The 24,018-nt window shown below is 39.9% G+C and overlaps 1 protein-coding gene across 8 annotated transcripts in view; it reads left to right on the top strand.

Moving 5' to 3' along the window:
- Window positions 1-24,018, top strand: part of GUCY1A1 (guanylate cyclase 1 soluble subunit alpha 1) — a 61,470-nt gene that overhangs the window by 33,736 nt on the left and 3,716 nt on the right. For all 8 annotated transcript variants that reach the window (XM_019441172.2, XM_019441169.2, XM_019441170.2 and 5 more), the window contains 6 exons: window positions 859-920; window positions 4,088-4,146; window positions 5,449-6,158; window positions 7,563-8,048; window positions 11,966-12,109; window positions 16,129-16,283. In XM_019441172.2, coding sequence (XP_019296717.1) covers window positions 859-920; window positions 4,088-4,146; window positions 5,449-6,158; window positions 7,563-8,048; window positions 11,966-12,109; window positions 16,129-16,283 — 1,616 coding nt within the window. The remainder of the gene's footprint in view (window positions 1-858; window positions 921-4,087; window positions 4,147-5,448; window positions 6,159-7,562; window positions 8,049-11,965; window positions 12,110-16,128; window positions 16,284-24,018) is intronic.

Below are 24,018 nucleotides of genomic sequence, written 5' to 3'. Positions count from 1 at the left end.
TACTTGCCACTTACGACCTAGTTAAAGAAAACAAGCTGTTAAGAGAGATTAATTGATAGGCAGGTATTTACAAAGTATGGAGACTTACAGAAAAATAACTTGCCACGTAGGGAAACTCATGAAATACTCAGAAATCTAAGAGAGTAAAAGTGTAAGTATTTGATGAAAATTAGTAGTTCTAAGAAGGGAACTTAGTACAAGGTAAATCCGAGATTTGTTTCAAATCAGTGACCAACTGACCTTGGTGAAAGCTTGGATTTAAGGGATTAGAGAATTAGAGAAGTGGGGGGTGGGGGGCGGTACAGGGATAGCTTCAGAGTTTTCTAGGCCAGGACATGTAAATGAAATAGGCAACATAAATTCCCATTTGTAGTTGAGGGCGGGGCAAAACAGTGGGGTGGCTGGGTGTAGGGTTTGCGAACAGAACAGAAATTTGCTTGGCGAGAGCCATACTGAGATTGAAGTGTTGGCAGCACATCCAAGAGGATTTCCTGACCCAGAGGAAGTGATCTACAATTTCTCCTTGGAAGACCCGGCGTTACCAAACTGGAGTCTGCTGTTTGGATTTCGGTTCAACTTGACCTTGTGTTGTGGCTGTCAGGGAGACCACCCACAGAGGGCAGAGCCCGTGAGCCACAGCCCACATCCAAACTCAAATTAGTCTGGGCTCGTCGGTTCTTCTAGGCTTGAGAAACTTCTAGAAAATCAGTCTCTGTTTCCAAAGCGTAAATTCGCCACACTTACCAGTAATCGTGTTTTTGCTTGAGAAGAAGCTTACAGTACAAATGTGTAAAATCCGTGTCTTCAATTAAACTATTATTTAAGAGAATGTTTAAAAGCTTTCTTTTCAATTTTTAGTTGGAGCGGCTGAACCTTGCACTTCAGAGAACATTGGCAAAACACAAAATAAAAGAAAGCAGGTAAATTGAACCACTTACTTTAGCTGTGTGAACTCCCCATTACAATCACTGATACCATTGCCAATGGCCATCACTTAGTAAATGCATCACCGTGTTTCGAATCACTGCCAGAAACTGGATTAGGTGTTTTAGCTGCTGCTAATGTGAAAGGAAGTGTCTTAATTTTTCACAGTTGATACATCTAAGCTCAGATTTATGTGAAATGTTTAGGATTTTACAGCCGTTTAGGAAAAGGCAGATCTGAGTTGCAAGCCTGGGTTTTTCAGAGCCTGTGGCTTTAACCATGTTGCCATATACCGCTGCTTTTGACAAGTCATTAAACCTGTTCTTTCCTACTAAGAGGTAATCATCCCCACAGTACTTAACATGGAAGGCATGGATCCCGGATGCTCAATACAGACTCTGTGCCTGAAGGATACTGCCAAAAGGTAGAGCAGGGTCCCAGTGGCCCTTGCCTCCCACGGGTTCAACTTTCAGCTGCTGGATCAGGAGGAGATTCAAGAAGAATCAAAGTTGGGAGGCTGTTTAAAGGGATGGGTTGCCTCAGGGGGTTAACAGCAGCGACAATTTATCAATCCTTAGGGAGGTGTTTCCATATTTTCATAACCAGTTGGGTTATATTTGTGTGCACTGGCTGAGTGTCCGTTCCTTTTATACTTTTTTCTTGTAGTCTGAAAATTTTTTAAAGAATGCTTTCTGTAAAGGCTTAATATATAACGTGATTTTTTTTTTTTTTTAGAAACCTGCTTTATATAGTTGATTTTTCAAATATATCTTGGCACATCCACTACTGGTGGATAATTTGATTGGCTTTTTTATTCTTTGATTCCATGCAATCTCAAGGATTATTCCTTTTGCAAATAATGGAATAAGTACTCGTATTCAAATTTGCAGAATTGAACATTGCAGCTTTGCAAACCAGCACCATTGTTGGGAGTGTTTTATAAATTCATTCATCCGTCTATTTCTCATGAGTGGATTATCTGCCCATAATTTTCCTTGTTGACTAACTGGTCCCAAACTGCAGGCAGCAGGCAAGCCAAGAAGGGGTCACGAGGGGTCCAGAAGGAGAGAGTGTGAATCTGTGTGTCTGACAGAAGCTTTGTTTACACGAGTGATAGGAAAAGCATTCCAGAATGCCTCTGACCTTAATTCTCAGTCAAGCTGATAAGATAGCCACAAGTCATTGTAGCTATGCTACTGTGCCTGTCTCCTTAAGACTTTGGCAGCCAGTTTGCTCAGAATTTATTCTCAGGGCTTTGTGTTCTGAAATGTTCCTAAACTAGATGCAGGGGTTCAGTTAGGATGTACTCCCAGTGTTCTATCTCTTTAAAAATTAAAGAACTTAAAACAAAGTCATTTTCTTTGGAAATCTTGAAAAATTTTTTATCCCTGCCGTTATTTCTTCAAGAGCTGATCATACTTTTAAACTGTCCTAATGATAATTACTCAGTTGTTGAAATAAAATAACAAACCTTTTTTTCTCATGACTGCCTGCTCATATGCTAAATGGCTTCTCTCTGCTTTGCTTTTTTAGTTTTTGGATTTCTTTTTTGTTCCTGTTTCTCCCCCATCTTCATTTTGGAAAGTCAGCTGCCATTTCTACTGTTCTCAGCTTGCCTGACCATAAGTTAACTCTTTTTTTGTGGAACGTTCAGTATCTTGTGTGATTTGAAAAGCAAAGAATAAATATATTAAAGAATAAGCTGTCTTTAAATGAAAGACTGGAGCTCCCTGTACCCCACCTTTTAAGTAAATGAATTTTAGTACAGTCATTGTGATATCTCTCTCGGTTGGTTTCACAGAGAGCTTTTGCTTTGTTTCTTTCCCTGGGATCTTTTGACCACATCATCATATCTGTGCATGGCTGGTGTGTGTGTGTGTGTGTACAAGCACATACACATTTGCTGGTACATATGCAAGCTTACTCCTTTTTTTTTTTTTAAGTTAAAGATAGCAGACTTATTTTTAATTGCGTTATGTGCTATTTGAACTAAGTTTTGCTCACATCGCATATCATGGATGCTGGGAACTGGCAGAATTAGAGTCCCCTGAGCAGAAATGCTCTCATTCTTTAGGAAAAAGAAAAGAAAAAACAGAGATTGCTTAAATGATAAAAATAAGCAAATCTGAAGAGTGATTAATATAAAATAATATATAACAAGAGGTTATAAAATTATGTGAACTAAATAGAAAATTAGATAGTGACCCTCAACCAGTTTAGATAAGAAAGTGTTTCTCCATAACATTTTAAACAGTTAAAAGCAATGTACCTTTATGTGATAAAGTAGTGGACTGAGCAGTTTTCCTTCTTGAAAATATATCCTTTGGAAACTTTTCTGCATGTTTTGTGTTTTATTGGAATCTGTCTAATATTTAGATTTTTGCCTGTCTGTAAACTTGGCTTATCTAATGGCAAATTGAAGTACAAATAGAACTTTGCGTGTCTTTTAAAATTTGTTAGTAGTTTGGCCAACTTGGTCAGAAATCAGTCACTATCAGAAATCATAAAAAAACAATTAGGCAAACATAAATCAATAAGTTATCCAGTTGAAATTGCCAAAACTTTTTGTCATTCAAAATGTATGCTATGATATTATCAACCTCTATGTGATAAAACTGAATGCAGTAATTGAATGAAGAACAGATTTCTTTAGTTACTAATTTTTATATGTGGGTAGTTAAATGTAATAATGCCTGAGAGTTAAATGTACAGAACCTTAAACTCAGAAGCAAGACATCCTACGTATTTGCTTTGGAAAAAAGATGGTGATACTTAAAAAGTGAAATCCATCAGTATGTAATTTTTTCTTTTTGGTTGTGTTATCAGACGACCCCTTGGCTGATTTATTACCATCCCCTACTTGGCCACTTCATACTTCTGGTTGGTTCCCTGCCAGTGTAAATACCCACAGTATTAGCCTAGGTAAAGTTAAGTTAAAAGGTAAATATGCTTCAGAAGATGATGAAACACTTCAAATCAGGTATAGTTTGGGGTTTTCCAACATTGTTTGGGTTGGCTCCTTTCCTGTAAATTCAACAGTCAAGATTCACCTCTGCAGAAAAGGTAGTTTAAATTATTTCCCATCGTCATGTTTGTATGTTATAATCTGAAGTTGTAACATCCAATTTTCAGTTTATAATTTAAGATGTTGACATATTTTCAGGAAATCTTTGGAAAGAGAAGACTTTGAAAAAATAATTACAGACCAAGCAATTGCAGCAGGTAATAGAATTGTTTAAGTATATGTAATGAAGGAGTAATTATACTTACAGAACTAATATTTTACCTATAAACTAATATTTTCTATTAGTAGAAAATATTTACCTGTAGAACTAATATCTTCACCTGAAAGGTGATTTCCAGTATGAAGTGTTCAATATTATGTATTGTGTTAACTTAAAGAATAATTTGTGTATTTTTGTTTGACCTAAAACGTTTCCTCTTCTTTATGTGTGTCTGCTGAGAAGGAGATAAGGCTGCATGGGAAGCTGACTCATAGACATTTACATGCTTTGGCCTTGAACTTAAACTAAGTATTCCTCATTTATGCATGAGAAATTTTACTCAACAAACTAAAATAAAGAATTTTGTTTAAAGGTTGGAAACAATCGTGGGAAAAAGGATTAACAGAGTTCTCGTCTTAATGAGTTTGAGGAAAACAAGTAGATGAGTAACTTTGTCATACTGGCCTTTTCAAAATTGGAGTGCATGGAGTAACGGGTTAAATCTTTCTGAAGGTACAAGGTATTAAGAATTTAAGGATGATGATGGTGATGGCAAACATCCTGAGCCCTTCCTGGGAGCCAGGCAGTATTCTAAACACAGTCCCAACACATCACCACGGTGCTGTGAAAGGGCATTATTGTCTTTGCAGTTACAGAGGAGAAAAAAAAAAATGACACACAGAATTTAAAAAATAAGAGATTGCGGAAGGAGAAGTTACAGGAAGTAAATATATTCCAAACAAATATTCTTCCAGGTAACACTAAACAACAAGAATGCTGTTTTGCTAAAAAACAAAACAAAACAAAAAACAATTACTTTCTGTCATATCTAGAGAAAAACGACAAATTGAGTTTCATGAGCAGTGATTTTAAATTCCTGTCTGACGTTCCTACTTCTGGGGGCCCTCCAGGTGGGACGGTACCCCCTTCATCAAGACATACTGTTTTTGCCATTAACAGAAAGGTGGGAGAGCTTTTTCTGAAATGAACTTGATTCTGTAAATTCTAGGTGTTCTTCTGTAAGAACCATCTCTTAAGGGAGATTAAAAATTATGTGTTAGACTTAACTGATCATTCTTGTATAATTAACTGAGTGGGAAGTTTTTATTTGGAGCTACCAGGATTTTAGAAACTAATCCATGTAGATAATTTGAATATAGGTGGTTAATTTTGGTTGGAACTCTTGTTACCAGACTTAAAGGGAACTAAATCATCAAACAATGTTAAAAACAGTAGTAATGATACAGCCCTTCCAAGAGGATCTGTTTGATATGGCAAAAAATGTATTATTTACTTTCAGGAGTTCCAGCAGAAATCATCAAAGAATCTCTCGGTGAAGAGCTTTTTAAAATATGTTATGAGGAAGATGAACACATCTTAGGTGTGGTTGGAGGAACCCTCAAAGATTTTTTAAATAGCTTCAGCACCCTTCTGAAACAGAGCAGCCACTGCCAAGAGGCAGAAAAGAGAGGCAGGTTCGAGGATGCTTCCATTCTATGCCTGGATAAAGATCACAATTTCTTAAATGTTTACTATTTTTTCCCTAAGAGAATCACGTCTCTGATTCTTCCTGGCATCATTAAGGCAGCTGCTCACATTTTGTACGAAACCGAAGTGGATGTGTCACTGATGCCTCCCTGCTTCCGTACTGAAGGCAGCGAGTTCGTTAATCAGCCCTATTTGTTATACTCGCTTCACGTCAAAAGCACCAAGCCATCCCTGTCCCCGGGCAAGCCCCCGTCCTCGCTGGTGATTCCTGCTTCCCTCTTCTGCAAGACCTTTCCTTTTCATTTCATGTTCGACAAAGACATGACAATTCTGCAGTTTGGCAATGGCATTAGAAGGCTGATGAACAGGAGAGACTTTCAAGGAAAGCCTAATTTTGAAGAGTACTTTGAAATTCTGACTCCAAAAATCAAGCAAACGTTCAGTGGAATCCTGACCATGTTGAACATGCAGTTTGTGGTCCGAGTGAGGAGGTGGGACAACTCTGTGAAGAAATCTTCCAGGGTAAGGAGAACGGAATAGTGTTTTGAATATGAAATAAGTCACTTCTTGTTTAAGGACTAGAATCAAAAAGGTAAAAACATATGCATCACTTCAAATGTATTGATAAAACATTTATGTTTAAGGCAAGTCTGACATAATTTTAAGGCTGAGATCAATTTAAAGCAAAATCCTTTTTGCAATCATTGGCTTGCTTACTTGATTTATTACTTCACAAACATTTATTGAATGCAGTGTACCTTTTAAAATCCTTTCAGAGTATTTTATAAACCAAACTAGATAAATATGTATTTAAACATACGTTTTCAGTTATCACCAAATAGCTGACAGTTTGGAGTAATAGGAAGCATTATTCTACAACAAACACACAAAAACTACTTGTCTCTAATTGGAGGTGACTAAACGGGTTTTTTAATCAATATTTAATAGACATGGAGAATCACTAACTTTTTTAATTGTTAGAGGAATGTTGGGAGGGTTGTTCTGATGGTAGAGAACTTTGGTAAACATTTAGTCTAAGGAAAGAGTTTGCAAAATCATAGTTGAGGGTACGTAAGTAAAGCCAACAGTCAGGCTTATGATGGATATCACTTTGAAACATGCATAATTCCAGGAGTTGTGCATTTTTTTTTCCCAAAGTGAAAACAGTTTTACTACTACTTTTTATCATAAAAAATAATGCCGGTAGATGTTCAAAATAGGTGATACTTAAAGATGTTCATTGCAGCAAAAAAAATCAAAGACGTTAATTATATACATTTTTGGGATAGATCAAAACAAAATCCTACTTGCCACTTCCTTTTTCTCGCTAAACAATATTTGGGGCATTCTTCCATGTCAGGAGGTATTGGTCTATTTCACTTTCACAACGGCCACATAGAATCCCATTGTATGGTTATCCTCTACTTTATTTAGCCAGTCCTATCGGAGGACATTTGTGTTGATTTGGACTCTTTGCTGCAGTGAACACACATATACATATTTGTTCACCCTCGTAAACTAAATCTGGTATCCCAGGATGACCACCTAAAGCCTCAGCTCTCTCAAGGCTTCCTTGGTACAATCCTTCACGCAATCTGCTACTATCAAAGGAATATAATAGCAAAAGCATCAGCATTCCCCCTAGTGAGAACGCCTTGAGGCAAGAATTTTTTGCACTGCTTATTGGAAATCATGATCTCTGTATAGAGTTTCTCCAGTCTATCTGTTCTTCAAATGTCTGCATGCATTTTAGGACGCACAGTAAATGAGAACCATAGAAAGCATATTGTTCCTTCTCTGCAAGTGGTAGCAATCAAGTTTAAATGCAAAGGGAGTGTCGCTGTATCTAATGCCTTTCCTTTTGTCTCAGAAAGGTGTTGAAAACTTGGATAAACCATGAGAGTTGGCTTTGCCTTTGCTTCACAGGTGATGGACCTCAAAGGCCAGATGATCTACATTGTTGAATCCAGTGCAGTCTTGTTCTTGGGCTCGCCCTGTGTGGACCGATTAGAAGATTTTACGGGACGAGGGCTCTACCTCTCAGACATCCCGATTCACAATGCACTGAGGGACGTGGTGCTGATAGGGGAGCAGGCCAGGGCACAGGACGGCCTGAAGAAGAGGCTGGGCAAGCTGAAGGCCACCCTTGAGCAGGCCCACCAAGCCCTGGAGGAGGAGAAGAAGAAGACCGTGGATCTCCTGTGCTCCATATTTCCCTGCGAGGTTGCACAGCAGCTGTGGCAAGGGCAAGTCGTGCAAGCCAAGAAGTTCAGTGATGTCACCATGCTCTTCTCAGACATCGTTGGGTTCACCGCCATCTGCTCCCAGTGCTCTCCGCTGCAAGTTATCACCATGCTCAATGCACTCTACACTCGCTTTGACCGGCAGTGCGGAGAGCTGGATGTCTACAAGGTAGGGGTGGAGGAGCGCAAGGCCCATTTTACAGGCAAAAGTCACTGAAAAAAAGGCTCTGCAACCAGGTCTCGAGTTACAAGGCAGACGAAGGGCTTTCTCTGCAGGGCTACACATGCCGCGCACCCTGGGAGCCGGCATTGTGCATTAATCATGTGGGTGTTCTCCAGCCAGAAATAGCTCTGAATCTGCTCAGAAACAGAGATTGTTATTCCACGAAAGGACTGACACATTGTCTTCTCAGATAAGAGGCACAGAATGTAGGGGTGATTGACTGAGTGGAGGATGGGGTATAGGACCCCTGAACAGGTACAGTTTAAGAATCAGTGAACCTGGGGGTGCCTGGGTGGCTCAGTCGGTTAAGCGGCTGACTTCGGCTCAGGTCATGATCTCGCGGTCCGTGAGTTCGAGCCCCGCGTCGGGCTCTGTGCTGACCGCTTAGAGCCTGGAGCCTATTTCAGATTCTGTGTCTCCCTCTCTCTGACCCTCCCCCGTTCATGCTTTGTCTCTCCCTGTCTCAGAAATAAATAAATGTTAAAAAAAAATTAAAAAAAAAAAGAATCAGTGAACCTGGTACTAGACTGTGGCAACTGAGTTAAGTTATTAGGCGAGAGATGATTCTTAAATATGACTTGTATGGGGAAGATTTATCCTTTGTAGAAATAAAAGTATAGAAGAAACATGAGTATTATATGATCTTTAAATAGATTAACTCACCCTGCTTCGGACTCTATCCTAACGGCACGGAGCCTGCTTGGGATTCTCTCTCTCCCTCTCTCCCTACCGCTCCCCCACTGTGCGTGCTCTCCCCCCACCCAACCTTTTTCTTTCTCAAAATAAATACATAAACTTAAAGAAATAAATAGATTAACTAAATACAGAGTTAACATGATAGTTTTCATGGCTGATTAGGAGGGGAAAAAAACCCCTACTTAAGGCATTATTGAAGAGACCAAGGGCAGAGATGTCTGAAGAAGAGAGTCTGTCTTCAAATCTTGTTCTCTACTTGCTTTGTAAGCTGGGAAAGTCAAGTAGCCTTTCCCATTTCTTACACAGAGAAAGTGATATCCGCCTACAGAGTTTATACGCATGAATAACATACATTATGTCCCATTATCTTCATGAACAAGACTGTTCTAAAGATTATGGAAAATAACATCGGTTATCCACGATGCAGCAGGATTTCTTGAGTGCTTACCACGCATCACTCTAGGCACAGGGAGGCACAGTAATTATCCCTAATGTGTAATAAACTTTTTAAAATGTAACTTTATTAGCAATAAGAGAACTAATAAAGTGATTTGGGGTTCCGTGTTTTTAGAATTAAAACATATTTTTACTAATTTAAAGTATTTTGCATTATTTTAGCTATTGGCATTAAGAATCTTCCTTCCCGTTTGTGTGGCTTGACTCACCTTTTAGTTGCCCGTTAACAACCTGGCATTTCAGAGCTTTGCCCGACAAGAAATAAATACAATTATTGAGGAGAAAACAAATACCATTTGTGGGAATACATAACTTCTGCTTTGTTACAATCTAGATGCGAGAAGTAAAGCCTTCCTTTTTAAAATATCTAGCAGGAAATTCCAGACTGAACCATGATTCCCTTGGGAAAAAAAGAGGTCCATGTATAATTACAGATAAAATAATTGGCTTCAGTTAGGTTGAGCTTGACGGCCTCTTGTGGAATTGACTGTATTTGTTTGTAGACAGTTTCTATCTTGATATTGTCTCCTCTCGAAACTGTGAGAAGAAATTCTTGGTCTCCTTTGCAACTGCTGTGATTGCTTGCAGGAGTAGCAGCCCTTTTCTACAGATTTCGAATTGTTAAAACTGAAACACTGTAGTTATTCCACCTTTTCTACAAATTTCGAACTGGTGAAACTGAAACACTGTGGTTATTCCAATCAAGTTTTCAGGATCTGTGCTCCTTGCTCCAAGGATAGTAGCCACAGAGTTCCCTGGTTAATCCAACCACAACCCAAGCTAGATAGGGAACCATCTGCTCTGCCCTTATTTCCACCTTCTCTTCACTTCTGATTTTGCATGAAAATATCTGAAGGCAGCGGTGAAGACATCAGGAAGGGTCTTAACCGTGAGATAAATGTAAGATATACAGAATGTATCATCACATGCTCACCTGTGCGTGTGATGGCTTCCAGGGAATAGTTGAACTTTTCTTTTCCAGGACCTGTTTGTTTCAGGACTTTATTTAATTTCATTTGCTTATTGTCCTTCAGCCTTTCGTCCATTTTTCAGTTGATTCAGTATTCATTTATTGGTTGTTTTAGCAAATATTTCCTGTCATCCAGCATTGGCCAGCATGAGTGAGAATATCTCATATGTGGAAGGAAAGGAGGGTGGGGCTGACCGATGCCCCATCTCTATGACCTGGTGAATGCCTGAACCCAAACACATGTGGACAAGGTGCTATAATAGCATAGAGAGTAGGCATCGAACACCAAGGAGTGAGGGCACCGCTTTTTCTGATTAGTGACACGTACTGAGCACCGGAGATATGTTAGACATTATTTTAGGCACTTCTTATGTATTCACTGAGGAAAATCTTATAAGAGGCACTACCGCCTGGTTCATTCATTAGCAGATATCTGGGTGCTGGTAATTCAGGAGTTAATAAAACGGACAAACTCAGAGAGCTAATATTCTATGGAGGGAAAGACAGAAAATAAACAAATGAGCATATTTTATAGTATTCCAATTGGTGTAATATTCTGGATAAAGTTAAAGGAGGAGAAGTGCAGAAGATAAGGGGTGATTGCTACTTTATAGAAGGCAGTTGGGACAGGCATTTCTCAGATGGTGATCGTTTAGCAGGCACTGAAGGAAATGAGGGACATGCCAAGTGAGTATCTGCAGGCAAAGGAATAGCAAGCAGGAACATGTTTGGTATGTTTGAGGGATAACATGATAACTTTGTCTCAATGGCACTGAGACAAAGTGAGCAAGGGAGAGGATTAGGGAATAAAGTCAGAGATTCGCAGAAAAGCTAGAAGAACTTTGGAGGTGTTATAACAGTTTCAACATTTATTCTGAGGAGATGGAGAATCACTGAAGATTAGTCTCCCTTTTTTTTTTCTCTCTCATCTCCATCCCTCCATATTGGAGGGTTTGGAGAAGAGGAATGATACGATCTGATAAGATATCATAAATATTTAGAGGAGAAAATGCAATGATTAAAATTGGGTGGATGGTTTGTAGATTTAAATTAACTGGTAGCTTTGTCATCAGCATCACAGACATAAAAATCACTTCTTACAACAACAGCAATGACAATGATAATACTCGGAATTTATCAAACAGCTTAATTTTCAGTAGCCTTCCGAGAACTGTTATTTGACATCTTTCTCGGTTTCTATACTTTGTGATTAATATTCATGTAGACACTTAGAGTTGCTATGAGAACCTCCAAATCCTTTAGAAAAGCTAAAATGTCTCCGTTTTATGTCGCACATTCTTACTAAATTCATATGACATTGATTGAGTAGTGACTGTTCAAAATACTTCAGGCTAAAAGGATATAAAATCAGCAAGTGATTCCAATGATCTTTATCTCTGTTATAACCCAAAATATCATTTACATAGCATCACTTGCCTCTAAAGAGCCATTTTACGTGGTGAGGGGGAAAAAGGTGAGTTGATGGATGTATTGACTCAGCAGCAAGTCTGGAAGTAGAAGCCACCTCCTAACGTTGGGCTCGCAGGACCCCACTGCCCTTCGGAGCAGTGCCTGATATAAGGCATCTAAACTTTATGAATTTCCCGAAAGGGAAAGCCATTGCTGAGTGTATCTGATTTACTCTGATTTCCTATAGGACCCAAACACTGAGATTTTCTGCTCTCTGATGTGCACTCTAACTCTTTCTGAACTTGTAATAAGGAATATCTGTTCTGTGTAGGTGGAGACCATTGGCGATGCATATTGTGTAGCTGGGGGATTACACAAAGAAAGTGATACCCATGCTGTTCAGATAGCACTGATGGCCCTGAAGATGATGGAACTGTCTGATGAAGTTATGTCTCCCCATGGAGAACCTATCAAGGTAAGGCAGATAGATACTGTCCGGGAAGTGTCACAGAGAGTGAATGCTTTTTAGGTACCCAAAGAATAGTGCATCCCTCAGGGGGATGCTCTCAGGGTTGACGGAGAGCAAAATCTCTAACTTCTGGAAGCGAGAAGGAACGTACTCGGGGGTATCGAGTGGCTTACAGAACTATCGAGAGAGCTAAAGAAGCCATCTCTACATTAAACCTTCACAAAATGGCTCCCAAAGCGGCACTTCAGAAACCATTGTTTTTCCCAAGATCAAGAACCTGGCTCCAGCACCATACCTCCACAGCCACAGTCAGGAAACTGCTGTGTTCAGAAAGCTGCTGCCTCCATTATTGGCTGCAGAACAAAACTGCACTTACTATAATTTGAATCAGTAACGTGGAAATTCTGCATCATGACCCTCACAGAATGAATGACGTCCACAGAATAAAGACGTCCACAGTTGTGCTTGCACTTGGAGGCCGTCGCAGCAGAAATTCTGGCTTCCAGACCTCTTGTGAGTGTATCAGATTCACCAAACCTCAGTGCGCCTAGAAAATGCAAGGGCGTTGGGAAAGTGTAATTTTTGGTTTTCCAGTCCCTGCAGGGGAGGCCGTTACACTACAACGAAAATCGACCGCTAATCCACCAATATTTTCCAAAGCCCGTGACACTCTGAAATTTCTAAATTATCTCAGAATAATGTCTTACTGCAGATGAGAACCTAAAATTACCATGCTAGGCATTGGTTTAATAGAACACAAGAAGATTACCTTTATTTGTCCTACTTACATTGAATCTGCCACTTAATTTTTATTGGACGGTCCTTAACTGATGACCTTCAGAAATGGGCCTTTGAAATAGTACAGAATCCTGTCTGGCATGCTATAAGATATAGAGAAAAGAAAGAAAAATGCAAAATACAAAAACATAGTCTTGGTGCTCTTCGTAATAGAAGCCATATGTCTGAGCCCAGCCCTTTTCTCCTCCTTGCCCTGCCACCCCATGGATTGGAATCAGAGTGAAAGAATAGGAAATATTTCCTTTTTTCCCCTCAAGCTCTATGTGTTTCTCCAGCATGCCATGTGTATAAATCCTCTATCGCTGTTGATTTCCTTACTGACACCCCTCAACTCTGGCTTAGAAAACTGCAGGTGGAGTGTTGATAGAAGCCAGAGCGCTGAATGTGGCAGGGAAAGTCAGTGAGTGCAAAGTGAACATGGAAACAGACTCCTGTTAACCCCCTTCCTGTTCCCAGATGTCCATGATGGGACGTGGGCTGCATCAAAAGTGGTCCCCAAATGGAAGATGCCCCCAGCAGGTTTCCAGTCAGGGCTTGATATGCATCTTAAATTTGGGATCATTTACTTGTGCATTTGAAATGAATTTGTGAATTTGCTTGTGAATTTGAAAAGTACCCTGATAAGAAAGCTGTGGAGTTAAGAGTGAAATTCAGAACTGGAGAGGGGGAGAGGGGGAGGGAGAGCAGCATGGGAGGAACTGGGTATTTATCCAAAGGATACAAAAACGCTGAATCGAAGGGGCACATGAACCCCAATGTTTATAGCAGCACTTTCAACAATAGCCAAATCATGGAAGGAGCCCAAGTGTCCATTGACTGACGAATGGATAAAGAAGATGTGGTGTACATATACGATGGAATATTACTCGGCCATCAAAAAGAATGAAACCTTGCCATTTGCAACAATGTGGATGGAACTAGAAGGTATTATGCTAAGGGAAACAAGTCAGTCAGAGAAAGATAAATATCATATGATTTCACGCATATGTGGAATTTAAGAAACAAAGCAGATGAACATAGGGGAAGGGAAGGAAAAACAAGATAAAAACAGAAGGAGGCAAACCATAAGAGACTCTCAAATACAGAGAACAAACTGAGGGTTGCTAGAGGGGTGTTGGTTGGGGTATGGGCTAAATGGGTGTTGGGCATTTAGAAGGGCACTTATTGGAATGAGCAGTGGGTGTTATAAGTAAGTGATGAATCACTACATTCTGCTCTTAAAATCATTACTACACTATATGTTAATTGGCTTGGATTTAAATAAAATCTGTGAAAAAAAATTTTTAAAGAAGAAACTAGAATAATTAAGTACACAGAGAGAAACTGGTTTAACCAGAAGAGTGCCCAAAAAGAGCAGAAACTTCTTGATTGAAATATGCTAAAATTGTGTTTGACATTTATACACAGAAAATAGCTTTTTGTTCATATTGATCAGTTGGTAGATGTGTAAAACCATATTGTCCATAAAGAAGAAAATGCTAGAGGTAACATGTCTAAGTTTTGCTGATTAAAATGAGACTGACAAAGAAGGGACTGTAAAACTAATTCAATCCTCTATTTTATGGATAAGGAAATAATAAGAGGGAGATAAAGAGACTTACAGAAAGTCAGACCGTCAGTTATTAGCCAAGTTTGGTTGAGAATGCAGATCTCCTGATTTAGAATTTGGTGCTTTGTTTGAAAATTTTGCAGAATTCATATTTGACACCTTCTGAACAAATGATTCTAGAATGTTGTTAGCAAATACCAAAAATGTGTTGCAAAACTAGGCAAAACTGGAGTCTTCTTGAATAACATCTAAATTGTTGAGTACTTGGCCTTTGTTTAAAATTCATCTATAATGTAACCTTTGTTTTAAATGGTCAACTAAACATGGGACTTGAAAATAATGAACTGATTGTGTCTGATTGTGATATAAAACATCCCCACTCGAACTTGCTGAGTTGTAGCAGCAATTTAAGAATTTGCGCATCCTCTAAGATCATCAAGAATTCAGATCTTCTGGAAGATGCAAGTTTAAGATACTGTTTTAATTGTTCTCCAAATCACTGGTAATCTTCAGAATTCCTAAATTTTTACGCCAACATTTCCCGGACTGCACCTCATATCTAGATATGGCACAACTCTGGTTTTCTGTGCGTCCAGGCGTGTTTAACAACAGTGTTGATATAGTCACTGTGATGCGGGCCTAAGCAGCCCCCGCTCTGCTTCCTCTGTCATTTTCTATGAAAACATCACAGTGCCTTTCTTGTTTCCTGTTAGTCATTTGAACAGCAGGGTAGTGTTTGTCTTAAAGTTCTTTTTATTCTTTCTTTTCTAAGAGCTGGCTTCTCTTGCCCTTCTCTGACAGTGCATTGGGAAACAACACCTGGGGTCCAGGAATTATGTCTGTCTCACCTGATGGACAGAACAGGTTCACGTAAACTGCCCATAGACCCTTTGTCTTGTCACTCTGGTGACTGTGATGGGTATGTGTGGAAATGTGTTTCAGACATTGAAGGCAGGTGCAAGATGCCTTGTTTAGACGTAGGTGCTTAATGGAGAAGAGTTGAGAAGTGTGATTGATTTTGCACTAGTAATTTTTTTTTATTTTTTTTAAATGTTATTTTTGAGAGAGAGAAAGAGACAGGGGGAGAGAGAGAAAGAGAAAGGGAGGGAAAAGGAGAGTGGGGGAGGGGCAGAGAGAGGCTCCGAAGCAGGCTCCACACTGTGAGCGCAGAGCCTGATGTGGGGCTCAAACTCAAGAACCTTGAGATCATGACCTGAATCGAAATCAAGAGTTGGCCGCTTAACTGGCTGAGCCACCCAGGCACCCCTGCACTGGTATTTGGATGAGAAAAGAAGGAAGTTGGCAGGAGGTGTTGCCGAGGGAGGAATGGTGTAGCGACAGCAAAAGGCAAAATCATTCAAACAGCGTTTGGGGCACCTGGGTGGCTCAGTCAATGGAGTTGAGTGTCTGACTCTTGATTTGGGCTCAGGTCGTGATCTCATGGGTTTATGAGATCGAGCCCCATGTCAGGCTCTGTACTGACAGCAAGGAACCTGCTTGGGATTCTTTCTCTCCCTCTCTCTCTCTCTCTGCCCCTACCCTGAGTGCTCATGTGTTTTCTCTCGAGATAAATAAACATTAAAAAATAAATAAATAAATAAACAGCATTTGTACAATACCGACTAGCAGGAAACGTTTTTACCGACGGTGAGGACCCCGTGTTACTTTTTGCCTTCAGATGCGGATTGGACTACATTCTGGGTCAGTTTTTGCTGGAGTCGTCGGCGTTAAAATGCCTCGTTACTGTCTTTTTGGAAACAACGTCACCTTGGCAAACAAATTTGAGTCCTGCAGCGTACCACGGAAAATCAACGTCAGCCCGACAACGTACAGGTACTGTTTGCACTGAATGCCTGAAATCTATTATTTTTATTGATTCAAAGTTGTTGTATTTTTCCTTGGTTTCCTTCATCCTCCATGACATTTTCTTGCTTAGATAATCTTGCAAGGAAAAGGAACGCAATGACTTTATCATCCTCACTTTTTCTAAAATTACCCATTAGCATCATGAGAACAACCCTCCTGAGATATTTGTAGCCCAGCTGTAATCCTTGATGCACATCCTGTTTTCCCTCGCTATTCTTTTCGAAGCATGTGTTAATGCTCTCCGTGCTTTGACGGCTAATCTGACCAGTACAGTAGCTAACTGCCAGAGTTAGCATGGTCCCCACAAGTTATAGGGCATGGTCCTCAACATATCCTTAATTCAGGTGTCAGACAGGGATACGTTTCATCTCATTTTAAGAATCCAACCATAGGGGGGCGCCTGGGTGGCTCAGTCGGTTAAGCGTCCGACTTCAGCTCAGGTCACGATCTCGCAGTCCGTGAGTTCGAGCCCTGCGTTGGGCTCTGGGCTGATGGCTCAGAGCCTGGAGCCTGCTTCAGATTCTGTGATTCCCTCTCTCTCTGCCCCTCCCCTGTTCATGCTCTGTCTCTCTCTGTCTCAAAAATAAATAAAACGTTAAAAAAAAAAAATTAGAAAAAAAAAAAAGAATCCAACCATAGGGACACCTGGGTGACTCAGTCAGTTAAGCGTCCAACTTTGGCTCAGGTCACGATCTCACAGTTCATGAGTACAGTTCATGAGTTCGAGCCCTGCATCTGGCTCTTTGCTGACAGTTCAGGACCTGGAGCCTGCTTCGGATTCTGTGTCTCCCTCTCTCTCTGCCCCTCACCTGCTCATACTCTTTCTCTCTCAAAACAAATAAACGTTAAAAAAATTTAAAAAAAAAAAGAATCCGATCATAATGAAAATGCTTGAATAACAAAACGCTTTCCAGATATGTGTGGTAGCTGATTTATCAAACTACACCAAGCGAGTTGTCTTTTCTTTTCTCAGAGACAAATATTTTATAGCATCTTCTTTCTCCTTAAAACCCCACAACCTTTCCTTTCTGGCCCTAATTCTAAGTTGATAACTTCACTTCATATTTCACAGGAAAAGAAAAAAAATGCAGTCAGGTAAGCACTGCACCACCTTCCCGGGCAGATCCCATCAGCCTAGCTGTCCCGGGTACCCTGGTCTTAGGACTTCATTCCGGTGGCCAGTGACTGTGTACCAGCTGCCCAGCTCATTTCCAGATGATCCCTCCAGGTTTGCTCTGAGTGCCGCTGCCTCTCATCTTCTCCAAAACTTGCCTTCTGAAAATACCTGCTCTCCCTCTATGATTAAATTCTCGGGTGAAACGATTATTCCCATCAGAATATAGACATATCACACTATTAAAACTCTTAAAACAGTTGCTTCCTTGTTTCCCAGTGTATCTCAGCTACTCCCCTATATTTCTGCCCCCTTTTCCAGCAAAACTCCTTGCGAGAGCTGTCTGTGTTCACGTCTCTACATTTTTAACTCCCGTTCGCCCTTCTACTCACTTCGATCAGTGTTTGTCCCTTGCACCCCACTGAAATGGTTCTTATCAAGGCCGTCAGGGTTGCTTGCTAAAATCGTGGTCGATTCTCTCCCCTTATGTTCCTCAACATCTCTGGCAACTGAAGAGCTTGAGAACTCCTTCCTTTAAACATTTTCTTCCTTAGGCTGTGACACCACACTTAACCGGGTTTTCTTATTACCCCGTGGCTGCACCTTCTCAGTGTCTCATGTCGGTACTCTTTCCCTACCGAATCTTCGAATGTTGTAATGCCCAAAAGCTCTGTCCCTATTCTCTTCTTTGTCTGAACTTTATTGACTCACCTTTTCTCTTCTCTCTAGCCCATCCCACAATTCTCCACCGAGCTACAGATTCGTGTATCATATTTTATATTTCTACTTGGATGACTAGTCGACACACTAAAATTAACATGATAGTCTTAGAACAAGCGATTTCCCACACACTCCAATCTGATGAAATGAATCCACTTCCCACCCCGCTTTATCAATGTCCTTAAAATGGCACCACCGTCTATTGTGTTACCTAGACTATAAACCTCAGAGTGATCGTCGCTTTCTCCCCCTTACGGCTCACCACCTCCGCCTACAATTAAATACCCCAAATACATCTTTTTTTTAATTACTTCAGTACTACACCCCAAGGCAAGCCTCCTCATCTGTTCCACCTCAGCCAACCAAGGATCGTCCTCACTCTTCGGCTCGCTTTCTTGCTCACCTCCTCCCCGCAGTTCATCCTGCACCCAGTAGCCAGACTATCTTTCTAAAGTACAAGTCAGATATCATCATTCCTGTGTTAAAAACCCTCTAATGGCTTCCCATGGCAGCCGGAATGAAATTTAAATTTGTTACCACAGACTAAAACGTCCTCTTTGATCAACATCCTGCCAGCCTGTGTCACTTGATTTTCTTCCATTTTTTCCGTCACTCTCTGATACCCGGCCACCCTGGCCTTACTTTTATTCATCAGACTTCCTAAACCCTTTCCTCAATCGAAGATACTGGCTATTCCTCTGCTTTCCACTCCTTTCCTAGATCATCGTATGTATTCTTCTTTCTCATAATTAGACCTAAGTCAAATATCCCCTCTTCAAAGAGACACTCCTGGGGTGCCTCAGTGGCTCTGTCAGTTGAGCATCAGACTCTTGATTTCGGCTCAGGTCGTGATGCCAGGGTCATGAGCCCACGCTGGGCTCCATGCTGAGTGTGGAGTGCTTATGATTCTCTTTCTCTCTGCCCCTCCCCTGCTCATGTGCACCACCCCCCCCCAAAACAAAAGACACTCCTTCACTGTTATACTTAGAGGAACAACTTTCACCTCACACACCTCACATTATCTTATTTTTTTCATCTTCTCAGCTCATATCTGTGTCTGAAATGTTGTTTTCTTTATGTGTTTATTGCCTGCCTCCCCTTGTAGAGTGTCAGCCTCCTGTGGTAGACATTTTCTCTCCCTATTTCCCAGATCAATGCCTGGCACACAGTAGTAGGAAAGTATTGATTGATTGACTGTCCACGCTTTGATACGAAAATGAGTCACTATCCATGAGAATTGGAAAACTTCTTAGGGATTATTGTAATGGTAATAGACCTGTAGGCTTCCCGGGTAAACCAGGAAGGGATGAGAACTCCTGTCCTCAGGATTTGACTTTGCTTTCTTTGGGGGATTGGAAAGTAAGAATCCTGTGATCACATGACTCGTTGCTAGTCCAGTCACTGCTGGTGAGTGTTCAATAACGTCATACATGTGCATGTGCACGTTGAGGAGTCCGTGTGTGTGTGTCTATCCTTAAAACCAAACCTTTGCGTATAGAAAAAGTGATTTTCTGTTTCTTCTGATTGTTTTTAAGCAGCATAAAAGAAAATCTTCCTTCGTTTCGTATCTCAAAGTCTGGTTGTCTTGAATCTCGATAGTAAACATTGATATCAGCTACTCATTTTCCTCCCAAAACGTAATATAGGATCTCTTGTCTTCCACAGAGGATCATGACATTTTGATATACATATTCGGTAACAGGTTAAGGTCCATAGCTTCAATCCTTAAATTCAGCATGTTGGCCATGTTACTAGACTTACTAGATGTGCAAAAACAGGATTTTACACTACAGTGTTACCTTTTATGAATAAAATATCTTGTATTATAATAGTAACCTATGCTTATTTTAGAAATTTTTTTTCTAAAAAATTTATATTTATATATATTTGCATATATATGCATATTTGCATATCAGAAAGTTATATTTTCATATCAGAAGTTATATTTGCATATCAGAAAGTTACATATTTGCATATCAGAATATTACATGTTTGCATATACATAAATAAAAATAACTCATAATTTCAGTATCCAGAGACAGTAACTATTCACTTTTTTGTTTTTTTTAAATTATTTCTTAGTATGTGTTTATATGCACATATATAAATGATAATGAAAACTTAATCGATACTGAGCATCAATGCATTTGCTATTTTTATTTCTATCTGTTATAAACAAATATGGTATGCTTTTTTTTCCTTTTTTTTGTTTCAAGTTTTTATTTAAATTCTAGTTAGTGTATAGTGTAATATTAGTTTCAGGAGTAGAATTTAATGACTTATCACTTACCTGTAACACCCAGTGTTCATCACAAGTGCCCCCTCCCTTTTTGTTTTTAAGTTTATTTATTTGAGAGAGATAGAGACAGCATGAGTAGGGGAGGGGCAGAGAGAGAGGGAAAGAGAGAGAGAGAATCCCAAGAAGACTCCGCATTGCCAGCATAGAGCCCAATGCCAGGATCAGACTCATGAAACTGCGAGATCATGACCTGAGCCGAAAACGAGAGTCAGATGCTTAACCGACAGCCACCAAGGCACTCCAGAAGTGCCCCCCACCTTAATACCCATTGCCCATTTAACCCATCCCCTGCCCACCTTTCTTCCAGCAGCCCTCAGTTCTCTATAGTTAAGAGCCGCTTGTGGTTTGCCTCCCTCTCTGTTTTATCTTATTTTTATTTTTCCTTCCCTTCCCCTTTGTGTATCTGGTTTTTTTTCTTAAATTCCACATGAGTGAAGTCATGTACTATTTGTCTTCCTCTAACTGACTTATTTCATTTAGCATAATACACTCTCGTTCCATCTACTTTGTTGCAAATGGCAAGATTTCATTCTTTTTGATGGCTGAGTAATATTCATATATATATACACATATATATGTGTGTATATATTTGTGTATATATATGCATATGTATATATATATATATATTTATCCATTCATCAGTCGATGGACATTTGGGCTCTTTCTATAATTTGGCTATTGTTGATGGTGCTGCTACAAACATTGGGGTGCATGTGCCACTATTTTTCCTTTTTCAATTTACTTACCTCTCAATCTTATATAGGAAATATTTATGTCTTACGTAAAGGGCAAGTGGCAGTTAAAATGCTTTATGTAGGAAAGAACAAAATATTTAACATGAAATAGCTCTAATAGCATTTTAAAATGCTTTCTTTTAAAAATAGTTTATTTTTTTCCAAATGATAGAAAAACTTAAAAAGAGAGTAATTTAAATTTCAATAAAAAGTCCATGCTTTGTGAAATTTAATAAGTGGATTATAAAACAGAGACATAATTTCAGTTCCATCAAAGTTGGGGACAAATAGTAGAAGCTATTAGAAGTTGTACAGGGGTGCCTGGGGGGCTCAGTTGGTTGAGTGTCTGACTTTGGCTCACATGGATTCAAGCCCCGTGTTGGGCTCTGTGCTGACAGCTCAGAGCCTGGAGCCTGCTTCATATTCTGTGTCTCCCTCTCTTTCTGCCCTTCCCCTGCTCGTGCTCTGTCTCTCTCTCTTTCAAAAATAAATAAACATTAAAAAAATTAAAAAGAAGTTGTACAAATATAGGGGTGCCTGGGTTGCTCAGTCGGTTAAGCCTCCAACTTCAGCTCAGGTCATGATCTCACGGTTTGTGAGTTCGAACCCTGCATTGGGGTTCTGTGCTGACAGCTCTTGGAGCCTGGAGCCTGCTTCGGATTCTGTGTCTCCCTCTCTCTCTGCCCCTTCCCCACTCGTGCACCGTATCTCTCTCTCTCTCTCTGTCTCTCTCTCTCTATCTCTCTCTCTCAAAAATAAATAAACATTAAAAAATTTTTTAAAAGTTATACAAATATAAAACCTATTTAGTTCCTTGGGAGAACTTTATTGGTAATGCATTGAATTTTAGGGTGACATTTGTCAAAATATAAAAAAATATCAGATGTAGCTTCCTTGATATATTTATGAAACACTTATACATTTAAGACACAGAGTACACACCCACATGCACAAAAAACCCTAACCTCAAATCCTTATCTTTCATTTCCAGTTCTAATCAGTAATTTAGAATGTTGCTGTGTAATGACCGTTATACATTCCTTTATTCTAAATGTCATGAGGAGTTTATTATTGGGGACAGTTTTCTGCTTTCCTGTTAGCTGTTACTGAAGTGCAGAAAACGGAAATATTGTCCAAGTTTCAGGTCAGTGGATTAATGAGATCATTAAAGACAAACATGGCAGGTGGGGAATATAAATGGATACTGCCCAGTATAGGCAGGTAGTAGACCTCGGAACTCTTATTTGCAAGAGAGCTGGGAACTGATAGCAGGGAGACAGGGCTTGAATTCTATAAGGGGAAAGAACAAAGAGAAGAAAGAGAATGTGGGAGAGATGACAGAAAATAGGATAGTTGATGCAGCATTTTGAGGTAACTGTTATCTGGTCAAGAAGGAGTAAGGAAAACTCCCATGACCTGCCTGAGCCCGTTGCTGCTTTTCATGTGCCTTAATTCCATCAAGCTTTCATTTAAATGGTTTTATTTTTTCCACCTGTTTTCGTTAAAAATTCTGATCTTTTCTTAAAGATGATTTAATGAACATTCTAACTCCGTAACATTCTAATTGTGTTTATCTGTAAGTTTCTTTAAAAAACATAAAACTTGGGGGCGCCTGGGTGGCTCAGTCAGTTGAGCGTCCGACTTCAGCTCAGGTCATGATCTCGCAGTCTGTGAGTTTGAGCCCTGCGTCGGGCTCTATGCTGACAGCCTGGAGCCTGCTTCAGATTCTGTGTCTCCCTCTCTCTGTGCCCCTCCCCTGCTCATTCTCTGTCCCTCTCTGTCTCAAAAATAAATAAAAACATTAAAAAAACATTTTTTAAAAACGTAAAACTTGTATCCAGAAGACATGCCATACAGCCCCAAACACAGAGCTTTCCAGATATCTCATCTTGAGCAAGGCACTTAATAAATTCTAATGATATACTTTAAAGCCACTTCTAAATGCTGAATATTTTATAGAAATTTACATATAAAGTTATGATTATAATTACCATATTTAAGGGGTGCCTGGGTGGCTCAGTCAGTTGAGCGTCTGACTTCAGCTCAGGTCATGATCTCACAGTTCATGGGTCCGAGCCCCGCATCAGGCTCCGTGCTGACAGCTCAGAGCCTGGAGCCTGCTTCAGATTCTGGGTCTCCCTCTCTCTCTGCCCCTTCCCCACTCCTGCTCTGTCTCTCTCTGTCTCTCAAAGGTGAATAAACGTTAAGAAAAAAAAAATTAATTACCATATTTAACAGGAAATGTTGGGATAATGTGGACAGAAAAAAAGAAAGCCCTTAATCACTTACAATTTTATGTTTTTATTTATTAAACGTTTATAGTTTCAGGCATTTTTATAATTATTTTTTAAATATTTCAAGCATACAGAAAAAAATCAAAGAAAATATGATACCCATGTGGCCAATGCTAATATTTAATAAATGTCAACATTTTGCCATATTTCCTTTGAGATCGCTGTTTTATTAAAAAATTAAAATATTCTAGGCCCCAGCCCCTGCTGTCTGACGTGCTGGACTCTGTGCCCCTTAGGGTTTGCGGGAGTTGCTGAGAACATGTATTTCCTACAGACGGACAGGCTCCCAGAGAGAAAGGCAGGAAGGCACTGAGAAGAGCATGTTCAGCAGCTTCTCCCAAACTCACCAATAAGACACATTGCTTCTAATTACCAGGAAAGAAAGTGGACAGAGAGAGGCCAGGAGGCTAAACTCTCATTTAGGTACCTGCAGGTAGAAAAGCAAAACCAGAGAAAAATTGATTCCCATTCAACCTGCCCCTATCCTTTCACGACTTGCCTTAAATCTGTTGAATACTATGTTTTTGAGATTTTTTTTTTT

The sequence above is a fragment of the Panthera pardus genome, unplaced genomic scaffold (assembly GCF_024362965.1).
Source record: "Panthera pardus isolate Hobbes unplaced genomic scaffold, ASM2436296v1 HiC_scaffold_13, whole genome shotgun sequence".
NCBI lineage: Eukaryota > Metazoa > Chordata > Mammalia > Carnivora > Felidae > Panthera > Panthera pardus.
Note: the sequence above shows the minus strand (reverse complement) of the source record. Positions and strands in the feature narration are given on the sequence as shown.